The sequence below is a fragment of the Oryzias latipes genome, chromosome 1 (assembly GCF_002234675.1).
Source record: "Oryzias latipes chromosome 1, ASM223467v1".
Taxonomy (NCBI): Eukaryota; Metazoa; Chordata; class Actinopteri; order Beloniformes; family Adrianichthyidae; genus Oryzias; species Oryzias latipes.
Window position 1 is genome coordinate 21,430,856 of NC_019859.2, and position 12,402 is coordinate 21,443,257.

Here is a 12,402-nt window from a genome sequence, read left to right on the forward strand (position 1 = left end):
CATTTTTGTGATAATTGTGGCAGAAAAAGCAGGAAGTTGCAGATGTTTTTTCTAGAAGATGTAATAAAAGTTAAGTTACATACAAACTGTATGTTCGTTGTGGTTTCAAGACGTGTAAGGACGACTTATTGTACGCTGAGGCGCTGTCCCTTTAAGCTAATGCATCATGGGAGATGTAGTGTAAAAACTGCGACCAAACGGCAGAAAGACTCGCGTCTCTGAGCTTCATGGTTTTGTTCACTTGTTCCACGGTCTCATACCGGATTCTGTGGAAAGTTACACCGCTAAAGACAAGCTTTAGCTGGTGTTTTTGTCGGAACTGACTGAGTTATGAGCTAAATTGGAACAAGGAAGTGAATACTTTAAACACTTCTGATTGGTCAGACTGATGACATGTGATTAAGCCTCAAGAATGATTGGTGGAGTCGTGGAGACAGTAAAAGCTGCGGGACTTTTCAGAAAACAGTTATAGCTGCAGCTAAATCGCGTTACCGTCATTCTTATAAAAATGTATTTAATAGAATCAAATAAACACAAAGAAAAAAGTATTTTACGATCTTTCATATTCCTAACTACTCAGTGTTTCAGGACCTGTTTGGATGAACAAAGAGCTGATTTCCTGGAGATGGGAAATGTTTTTAGATCAGTGAATGAGGGCAATTTTCCACGGCACACTTGCCCATCCCCCACGGCACACCAGTGTGCCGCGGCACACTGGTTGAAAAACACTGGTATAGATGAATTGTATCTAAGATTAACATTACAGAATGGTATTGATATAGATGGTATAGATGAATTGATGAATCGAATAGATGGTATAGATGAATTGTATCTAAGATGAACCTTACAGAATGGAATTGATATAGATGGTATAGATGAATTGTATCTAAGATGAACATTACAGAATGCTAGTTGAACCCCAATTTTATATCAACTAAACACCAAGAACTGAATGGCAGCTGCTGGAAATGACAGGCTTTGTAAAACCAATAGAGTTCGTCTCTGCTCCACTTACCAGTTGGAACTCTGAGCGTCGTGCATAGGCTTGCTGTATGCCGGCGTCAGCCCACAGCGAGCTCAGCGCCATCACGTACAGCTGGAACTCACTGGGCTCCACGCCCGAGGCCCCCACACGCCCCTCCCATGACATCACCAGCATGCCCTGCTTCTCATTCTCACAGCTCTGCCAGGTGATGCCCAGCTTGTCTCGGGCGTCCACCAGCACGCGCATGCCCTGCGGAGACACAAAGGCGCCACACAGGCAGTACAGTTGAGCATGGTTGCGTTGTTTCTGGTTACATGTCAGCAGAAAAAGTCAAGAGTAAGTACAAAAACACATGATCATAGACACGGAGGCATCAAGGGAAGGGGTGGTATGAGAGTTGCTATCCTTTTATACTTCTTCATTTTATACTTCTGCTGTTTATCAGATAATTTTCTAAAGTCGGACCTAACACAGGAAAAAAAACTCTTTTTAGGTGTCAAATTGTGGAAGTGTGCTATTCTCTGACCTTTTCAGTCATTTTTAAAGACTGTTGATGCAGTGAACAAATGTGGTTCAACTGGATTTAGATTTCCTTTTTTGATATGTAACAAAACTCCATTATCATGTTCAAACAGCCCCCAGAAGAACAAAAGTTCTCCCGCAGCAGCTGAGATCTTTATTTTCAAAAAGATCACTTTGTTATCAAACCCTGTGCATCTCAACAGCCTCCCTCACAGGGTGCAATGCTCTTTCTTAGACCTCGTGATCTCCCAAAAATGTGTGGTGTGTCTTTGCATGTTTAGCACGTCTCTGTCGATGACTCATGAGAAGCTAATCTCTTTGTAAAACACGTAGTGAGGATCATTTCCAGATGAATATGGCACCTTTAGCAGCACCAGTGCAGGCCTAATAACACCACTGGATCCATAACCTGGTTTCCTTAAAAAAATGATTAGGAAGTCCTCCCAAACTTCAAACCAAAGAAGTTTTAAAAATAAACTTCCCACTGAGAGAGGTGGATGTGCAGCAAGGGGTGGTGTATGAGCAAAACACAAGTGTTTTTGCACTTATGCAACAGTGGTGTGTGTTTGTTTGCTGATCTGTGTGCAGTCTAACATCGATGGCCTTGGTGACTCATATGTGCTCCCCTTAAAGACTAATACTCTGCTGAAGACATTGTTTTTGATGGGGATCTATGTTGGAATGTTTCAAAAACAAGCAAGACGAACGACGGCCTCAACAACAGAAGATGCCCCATGTTACGACTCAACACCAGCATGGTGCTGGCGGTGAGATTGCAGGCTGAGTAAGCTTGAATCACATCTAGACCAGGTCTGTGTTAGTCTATCAGCCCCTGGTGGTTTAAGGAAGGGACAGTCTATTGCACAATCCTCCATACTTGTGTTTTCAAGTGCTTAAAGAGCCATCTGATTCCTGTGGGTTAGTCTTCAACTACAAGACAGTTCATAAGCTGTGATTCCATTCTGGGTAAAATGGGCCCCCAACAAGTTATTTTTTAGCTCAACAATTTCAGATAAGACATGATTCTTACTATTGGTCAAATTTGTAAGGCCCTAACAAGGTGCCCATCCCGTAATGTGATGAGACTAGTTAATTTGGGGTCCTAGACAATCAGAAGGGCTGGATGATATGAGTAAAACTTGTGATGTGCGATATTAGTGGTCAATATTGCGATGACGATATGACTTGTGATACATAAACATAAAGCAAAAACAACTAATACATAATTTCACTTCAACTTAAATTAAACTCCAAATGACCTACATGGGAGGCAAGCGTCTAGCATGAAAGGTCTCCATTCGATTGGTCGAAAAACGTAAAGGGCTCTATTTGATTTGTTAAATACTTCAAGTTGCCATGAGATTGTTTGAACATGTTTGTAAACATTTAAGGTCACCATTTATGGTAGTTTACGCTGTCTTTTACTGAACGTGTATCGCACAAGCTGATATTGCAATAATGATAAATTTGTGACTCATTGTGCAGGCCTAGACCAAAGACAGCTAAATATCTCAGGATGACATCATTCCCATAAACCCATCTCTCTCTTAATATTCATGCCAACTTTGTCCTCTTCAAGATCACAGCGCTGCTTACACCCGCAGGAATTTTTATTAGATAAAAAGTAGAGTGCACCCCGGTCGACAAAATACAAAAAAAAAACTACGAAAAGCTCAGGACGATGGACCAAACAGGTTTTGTGAAAATAATTAACCATAGGAAGTTCATGTCCCTGCAAGCAAAGGAAGAAGCCACTGACGATCACTAAGGTGTAGCAGAGATAGGAGGATAAGATATGAAGGACCTAAACTAGAAAGGTGGCATAACTAAAACTGTTACAAGTGTTCAGCTCTATTCCAAAGAAGAAGCACAGGACAGAAGTCTTGCAAAAGGTTATGGAAAGCCAAAGTCAATATTTTTTTGTTTCACTTTAATGTGAGTTAAGATGGGTTTGTGGTCGTCAAGGATTTAAAACTGTACTCTTGGTGTATTTTTATAAATGACCTCCACTCTGCTTTTATGGTCTTTATCTTCTCAAACCAAAGTGCACACATCTGTGTGTTTTCTTCCTGCTACACCTCAACAGATAGACTGAAGACTTTTGCATTCATGGTGTTAGTTGGCTCTGTTGGTGAGTGACAATATGACACAGTCAACTGTTGCTCTCCTGCCAGTTTACCTACCAGCGGAGAACTAAACAAGGTAACTTCAGACTGTTCCCCACTGACCTGAAGTGTCTGCTGCAAAAGCGGCTTTAATGGTGAGTAAACACATTAGTTATTGCAGCTGTCAGATCGTCCAAACGCCAAGGCAAAAGAACATCAGAGATGGCAAAAGCTTTGATGAAACTCCCCCGTCTGACTGGACGGCGGATAGAAACTGTTTGATTCACCGCTCTGTGGATGTAAGCAATTCACGAAGGATTTTCCAGAGAAAATGTAAAAGTGTTGAACCCTTTTCCTTCTGTGTTGGAGGTTCAAAGAAATGTCTGCGTGCAGGAAAATGCTGGAAACAAATGCTAAATGATTGCGAACAAAGATCAACTAAAGAAATTCTTGGCAGAAATGAATATTTCCCACCTGTGACCCTTACACACATACAGGTAAAATTAAATTAAGCTACATTGCTGGTTGAACACACACCAAAGCATCATTGTGAAGCTACGTACAAACTGAGGATGTGGTGCGCATTCAAGAACGCACTAAACGGGCATTTTTGAACTGGACTGTCACTACCTGATACTAGCAACATGTACACACAGTTGGAAGAGGCTTGGTAAGAAATGTTGAAGCGGTTCAAATCTCACAAATCTTGTTCCAGGCTTTTTTTTCACAGCTCTATCCCAATTTATGAAAGACTTGTCATAGAATTCTGTCCAGGTACAAACCGCAATTATTAATTCTCTTTAATGATCACTTTTCCAACGGTGTGCACTTCCATGAATTGAAAAGAACACTACCAATACGTGTCTAGTGAATATGAACCCCTGATTGGCTACACTTTTTTTAAGTAGAGCATGAAAGAGGACTTAGAAAAAGTTGGGTAGCGACGCGTAAATGTGAGAGTTCGACAACATACAGTCAATTCAGTTTCTGTACAATACCACAGTGAATTTTAAATAAAATAACTCGGATGCCATTAAAATGCCATGTGAAAAACTAAAGCCTTTTTTAAACACAATCCCTTCATTTCATGGGCTGGTAAGTGATTTGACAATTGACTTCCATGCTATTGCATGGGCAGGTGTGGGCAATTCCCTTGTTATGTCATTATGTGTGAAGCAGATAAAAGGCCTGGAGTTGATTAGAGGACTCGTGCTTGCATTTTGAAGATTTCACTGTAAACAGACAACATGCGGTCAAAGGAGCTCTCCATGCAGGTGAAAGGAGCCATCATTAAGCTGAGAAAACAGAAAAAAAAACATGCCAGAAATTGCTAGAGCATTAGGAGTGGCTAAATCAACAGTGTGGTACATCCTGAGAAAGAAAGAAAGAAAGCACTGGTGAACTCAGCAACGCAAAAAGAGCTGGACGTCCACGGAAGAAAACAGTGGTGGATGATCGCAGAATCATTTCTATGGTGAAGAGGAACCTGTTCACTACAGCCATCCAAGTGAACAACACTCTCCAGGAGGTAGGCGTATCAATATCCAAGTCTACCATCCAATATCCAAGTCTACCAAAGAAGACTGCATGAAAGTAGGTACAGAGGGTACACTGCAAGATGCAAGCCATTCTTTGGACAGATGAAACCAAAATCAACCTCTACCAGAATGATAGCAAGAGAAAAGTATGGAGAAGGCGTGGAGAAGCTCATGATCCAAAGTATACTACATCATCAGTAAAACACTGTGGAGGCAGTGTGATGGTCTGGGCGTGCATGGCTGCTAGTGGCACTGGGACACTAGTGTTTATTGATGACGTGACACAGGACAGAAGCAGCCCAATGAATTCTGAGGTGTTCAGAGACATACTGTCTGCGCAGATCCAGGTGAATCCAGCCAAACTGATTGGGCGGCGTTTCATAATACAGATGGACAACGACCCAAAACATACAGCCAAAGCAACTCAGGAGTTTATTAAAGCAAAGAAGTGGAATATTCTTGAATGGCCAAGTAAGTCACCTGATCTTAACCCAACTGAGCAGCATTTCACTTGTTGAAGACCAAACTTCAGACAGAAAGGCCCACAAACAAACAGCAACTGAAAGCTGCTGCAGTAAAGGCCTGGCAGAGCATTCAGAAGGAGAAAACCCAGCATCTGTTGATGTCCATGAGTTCAAGACTTCAGGCTGTCATTGCCAACAAAGGGTTTTCAACCAAATATTAGTAATGACCATTTTGTTTTCAGTTATTTCATTTGTGACTTACTTTACTTACTAGCCCATGAAATGAAGGAATTCTGTTTAAAAAATGCTTTAGTTTTTCACATTTTTATGCAATCTTTTTGTTCAACCCATGAAATAAAAGCTGAAGGTCTGCACTTCAATGGCAGTTGTTTTATGTAAAATTCACTGTAGTAATGTACAGAAAACAAAATTAGAAAGATTGTGTCTCTGTCCAAATATTTATGGTCCTGACTGTATATGCGTGTTTACATAGACTTTTCATTGGAGGTGACTGCTTGAACGTTCGCTTCCAGTGTGCACGTGGTGTTACAAACAAATACTGATCGGGAGTGGAGATCTCGTTTCTGTATGGGGTAAAGTGTTTTTTTTTGTGTACACCAAAGACTTCAAAAGAGATCAGATCTTTTAGCATGATAAAAAAGAAACAAACATGGAGGAGGAGACTCTCTACATTCCCAAAAAGACAAATATGAAAAATGCTGTTAAACTACACCAGTTTGTCCTTTCCGCAGTGAGTTATCACTAGAAATGCCAAATAATAAGAGAATTGAAGCTTCTGGTTTTTTTTTTCTTTCCTCTTGCACATTTTTTGCCGTGTCATGGTTTTACGCTGGATGAGGCAAAGACATGGTGGAGGAGGATCATGATCACGATCTGTCCCAAGACTGGACAGAGTTTCAAGTGGAGGTGGGTGGTGAATACTGTCTTGTCTGTGGGGGAATGCAGGCCGACTCTTATCACCGTGTCTGGGCTGTGTGGCACTCAGGGCGGATGCGCTCATCCCTCTGGAATAGTCTGGTATTGTTTAGCTGGTGAAGGAGGCCCAGCCATGACAGCGAACAAAGGGACACATCACACACACTTCAGGATAAAAATATACACTGTGTCAATATGTGTGAAGAGCTTCAGGTGAACTAAGCTGCAGCTAGTTTTTTGCACGCTGATCTAGTACAAACAAGGGTATTTAGTTCCTTTGAGAAGAAACGTGGGGATGTTTCAGTCTTCTGGGGCAAAGTTCACACTATGACCTGGAATGGACTTTATTCAGTTTCTCGTCATGACTGATAAAGAAAAGCAGCAGAGCAGGAGCAGATGAACTTTGGCTTGTTTCTTTTAAAGTCCCACTCCGATCATCTTTTGATCCATTTTAAAAGCGTTCCCAGGGGTAAGGTGATTACAATTATGCGTTGTTTTTTTTAGCCAAAAATAAAATGCTGTCGTTTTCTAGGACAGTGTTTTTCAACCAATGTACTGTGGCGTGTGCCGTGGAAAATTGCCCTCATTAACTGATCTAAAAATATTTACCATCTCCAGAATATCAGCTCTTTGTTCATCCAAACAGGCAATATGAAAGATCATAAAAGAATGACGGTACCGCGATTTAGCTGTAGCGTCAGGTGTTTTCGGAAAAGTACGGCCCCTTTATCTATCTCCACCAATCATTCTTGGAGGCTTAATCAAACGTCATCAGTCTGACCAATCAGAAGTGGTTAAAGTCGTCACTTCCTTGTTTCGATTCTGCTCATAAAGTTGCTTAGTTCCAACAAAAAGACCAGCTAACGCTCAAATTTAGCGGTGTCGCTTTCCGCGGGATCTAAACAAAACAATGAAGCTCAGAGAAGAGAGTCTGTCTGGCGTTCAGCGGCTGTTTGCACTACATCTCCCATGAGGCATTGGTTTAAAGTGACAGGATCTCAGCGCACAATGAGTCTTCCTTTGACATCTTGAAACCACAACGAATACACATCAGACAGTTTTTAAATCTTCTAACTTAACTTTTATTACATCTTTTAGAAAAAAACAGCTGCAACTTCCAGCTTTTTCTGCCACAATAATTATCACAAACATGCATGTGAGATTGTAGAGGGGCTGTAGATCAATACAGACTATGAGTTTCTCCTTTTTTATTTTTATTTTTGGATGCTGGTGTGCCGCGGGATTTTTATCAAGGTTAAAATGTGCCGTGGCTCAGAAAAGGTTGAAAAACACTGTTCTAAGACAGTTCATTAGAAATTCACCTCTGAGTTGTGGGCGGGACTGTTAGCCTGTAGTGAGCCTACTTTCATTTCCCATCATCCCTTTGCTTACTCTCTCCCTCTAGCTTGAAACCCCTCAATCCCCCCAACCTAACATTAGCAGTGCAACAAAATGACGAGCAATAGTGGAGCTATCCAGCCGTACAGTTTTGATCCAGATACCAGCTCAGATGAGGAGAACAAATACGTTCATGGATCTATTTGTCTGCAGGTGGATGAATCAGAACGGAGCAAAGCAGACAGTGGCGTGTAGATTGTAACTTCTACCTAACAACTACAAGCTTTTTCAGTCAGCATTTTTTTCGTCTGCTCCTGATTCACCACAATTTGAAATCAAAAATACTCTGAAATGCAACTTTAATTTTTTTTCCATTTATATACGTCCTCAATCAAGAGAAAATACTATATGGACAAGTTAAAACATTATTGATTTTCAATAGAGTGGGTCTTGAAAGTAAAAAAAACAACAACAACAAAAACAACCCTGAGATGTAATCTTCTCACTTATGACTGTTTCTTCAAGCTTTTCTCCACTGATAACAAATCTTTCAGCTTCAGTAACAAATCTGCTCCCCTGATGATTATGCCTCACGTTACAGCTGCCCCTCCACGTGAGGATTCAATCCCTCCCCAAGCCTGAATCGTCTCCATACCTTTAGTATGTTCTCGTAGATGGTGTCCCGGAAGTCCAGCAGCGCTTTCTGGTCAAACTCCTGTCCGTTAATGATGCGCATTTGTTTGAGGAACGTGGACTTTCCGCTCTCCCCGGCGCCCAGCAGCAGGATTTTGACCAGCCGCCGCACGGCTCTCCTTTCCCGGGCCAGCATGGCGTCTATCTCGCGGCTCCTTCGCTTCGCCTCGCGCTCCTGCGCGGCGTTCCTTTCCCGGGTCCCCTCCTTGCTGCCGCCCGTGTCCCGACTGGCCTCGGCCGGGAGCAGGCAGCGGCTCAGAGTGCGGACCACTCCCGACATGGCGAGTCGTTGAGAGGGGAGGGGGGGAAAGTTTACCGAAACTCCACGGGAGAAATGTTCATCGTAGTCTGACGAGGTAGACACGGGCCAGTTTGTCTACTTTCTGTAGACAAGTCTCCAGCGGATCAATCGATGCGGGCTACATTAGTGGATGAAACTGTTATCAAGTTTCATTCCGGCAGACAAACCGTGTCCATCTTGTTCAGCCCGCGCCATCAAAGAAACAAACACAATGGATGAAAAGAAAACAAAGACAGCAGTAAGGAGTTAAATAAAAGTTCAAGCTAATCGGAAATTCCGTCTGTCTCCACAAAGCACAACAGATAGTCTCACAGTGGGACGGTCTATCAACTGTGTGATGCGGTTTGTGAACTTGAGGGCAGCCCCTGCGGGAGGCGGTGGGACGGTCACACAGGAGCGCAGCGTTACTGGCGCTTACCATCAGGGGGCGCTGGGGAGCGCAAAGAGAGGTGACACCGCACTACAGTTTTAAGGCAAAGAAGTTGTTTCAATGAACCAGGCAGCACAGGCAAATTTGGAAAACTGACAAAAAATATTTACTGCATTATATAACAAAACAATGAAGCTGAGGGCCCAGTAAACTACTCTTAAAGGATTGTCATAAACAAACTAAGAAAAATCAATCAAAAAAACGAACAATTGCATTTTGTGGTTCTAAACCAGGGGTCTGCAACCTTTTCCACTACAAGAGCCATTTGGTCCAGTTTCTTACAGACCAAATCCCAATAAGAGCTGCCAAGTCCCACTAAACCGGGGGTGTCCAAACTTTTTTCAAAGAGAGCCAGTGAGGTGAACATATGTGAGGGCCAACCAATCGGCCAACATCCTTTAACCCTATGATAATCTTAAATACAAATCAACAATTTAATCAAAATTGTGCTGCATTTTTTTCCCTTCTACTTAAAAAACATGTCAACATTAGTGTAGAATACCTTTTTTTATCTATACATGCAAATGCAATATAGTTAAAGAACTGCCTCTGAACAATAACTAGACACTTAGTGAAAATGCTGGCATTTTTCTAAAGTCCAAAAGCCATAATGGGGGAATAGAAGAGTCACATTTGACTAAGGAGCGTCATAGTAGTGGATGGTGGTGACAGTCACCATGCTGGTTGTCGCCATGGTGACTGTGCAGACCCCTGTTTTAGGCAAACAGAGAAAATACAAATGAAAAGTACAGACATGTCTAGAGTTATCATTTCTTATAGATTTTGTGGCCATGGCCCCAGACAAAATTGTTGCAAAAAATAAACAAAAAATTCAAGCATTTAAAAAAAAAAAATCTGATTTTCTATTTCACTTGTTTCAGGGAATCTTCAAAAATGAACTGATAAAAACTATTGTTCTCTTAATGACTTTTTTTTAAAGGAAATAACTGCAATCATACAATGTCTGTAACCTTCAATAACATATCCTGACATGGCTGAAGGTATCTTATTAACTCCTTGTGAGCAATATCTGTCAGTTGTCTCAGGTTTGAAGTGTGTCTTCTCTGGACCTCATATTTAATCTTATTCACACATTTTTGACATAATTTCGACCAGGGCTTTTTGAAAGACTCTTCAGAACATTCCAATGATTTACTCTTAGCCATTTTGGGGAAAATTTGACTGTTTGTTTCCAGGCCAGCTATGAGTAAAAGCTTTCTAACACTAGGCAGCACATTTGCCTTAATAGTCTTGAGGATTTTGCAGTGAAGTAGCCCCCCCCCCCTCTAACCAAGCCCTAGAGACATTTTTTGTAATGCTTTCTTTTTCCGTTTGCATGCTGTAACTCACAAAAAAAACGTTGTCGCTTTTCAGTTTATTTTTTCTTTAAAATGGCTATATTGATCTACATTTCAAAAGAAATTTCTGTTTGTTATTTGTCAATTTTCCAAAAACTTTATCTTTGTTTTCCCTTTTGTCAAGTTCAGATTGTTTTAGCAATTACAAGGTTTTTCCCATAAGTGGTACCAACAATTTTATTTGCTTGTGTTAATTATATTCTTATTCATCAAGGTTTTATGAAAGTCTTTTATATTTTCTGGTTTACAGATTAGCATTTACATACTATTATTATTTATTTATAAAATGTTTTTATACCCTTTTTCAAAGCATACTTTTTAAAGAAGAAATACTTTACATTTGCCAAAGGAAATATGTCTAAAAGATCAAAGAACCAGAAAACTTTAATATATATTTATTATCTCACATAGTTTTTTTTTAAGTTTAAAACAAAACAAAAGTAAACAATAAAAAAAGCTTTATATCCTTTAGTCTAGAAATATTTTAAACTGTTCTTTGTGGTCCATTTAATGTACATTATATTTGTACATTTTACTATTAATCCTTAACTAACCCAAATTCCCTGACTTTGTTTGTAATTTTCCTTGCCTTCATCAGTCACAGGTAGTTTAATTATTGACATAAATTATACACCACACGTTTCATAATTTATATAAAACAAGTCAATATTTTAACATTAAACCTCATAAACCATGGACATGCAAATGGTGAAACAGCAACAGTACTAGAGGCACATTTCCCCTATTAGTATTTTATGATTCAATATTTGGTGTAAACCATAAATTAACAAACAAATCATAAAGTTTTGAGCCTTACATCAGAGTAATTGCCATTGCAGTCTTTAATTTTTAAGAAAGGCTGGATACAGGGTTTGAGGTGGGGCCCATTAAAGCAGGTTGTTCTCAGAGGGACAGATAAATGCATGGGCTTGTACTATAAAATGTATTACCCTCATCATCATTTAATTAAATACAACATTTTCTAACTATAGTTCTAAGGTTTCCCTTGTACTTTTACTGCTCCAACACACCTCATTTAAACAAATGTACCAGTAGGCTTTTGCATGTACATTTATGAGCTGAATCAGGAAGGGGTAACGAGGGAAACATGGAGGACAGGAAGACCAAAAGACTGGAATTGAGCACAAAGAAGCCCACAGAGACCTATTGTGACTTTTATGTTTTTTAAGGTGCACATTTTGGAATAATGGTACATTTTTGGATATGACTTTACAGGTGTTGCTTCCCTCCATTCCTCTGGACGGACACTGGCACACACACATCTACTGGGTACTTGAATTGTAAGGAGGTTTCAGGGGAGGGGAGTTTATAAAATAAATAAATTCATAGTCAATAGTCATACATAATACCACCATATTTTTTTTTTTACATTTTCACAAAGCTTTATTCTAGACAAAGACAAACTGTCTACAGTGAGTGAACACAGAGATTGCTAGGTGTTGACGCAGACAGCAACTGTGGTCCCTAGATGTACCTCTTTTAAAAAAAGCTGAAATCTACATCAAACAGTTTCTTTAAATTCTCAGTCATAGAACTGATGTTCTGCAATGAGCAATAATTTCTCAAACATGCTAACATGCTATCATGCCAGTTCCCTGTCTAAAACATTTTAGTTCAATTCTCCTTTGCTGTTTGTGTCACCGTGAGTTCCCATTTTGAGTATTGAGCTTTTATATTGTTCTGTGTGAATTTAACCAGTCATCTGGTATTT

At 40.3% G+C, this 12,402-nt stretch overlaps 1 protein-coding gene across 1 annotated transcript in view; it reads right to left on the reverse strand.

The window, feature by feature from the left end:
- Window positions 1-9,233, reverse strand: part of gna12 (G protein subunit alpha 12) — a 32,537-nt gene extending 23,304 nt beyond the window's left edge. Inside the window, exons 1-2 of the mRNA XM_004065971.4 lie at window positions 8,544-9,233; window positions 1,016-1,234 (exon numbers count right to left, since the gene is read on the reverse strand). Of these exons, the coding sequence (XP_004066019.1) occupies window positions 1,016-1,234; window positions 8,544-8,861 (537 nt within the window). The 5' untranslated portion in view covers window positions 8,862-9,233. The remainder of the gene's footprint in view (window positions 1-1,015; window positions 1,235-8,543) is intronic.
- Window positions 9,234-12,402: the final 3,169 nt, after the last annotated feature.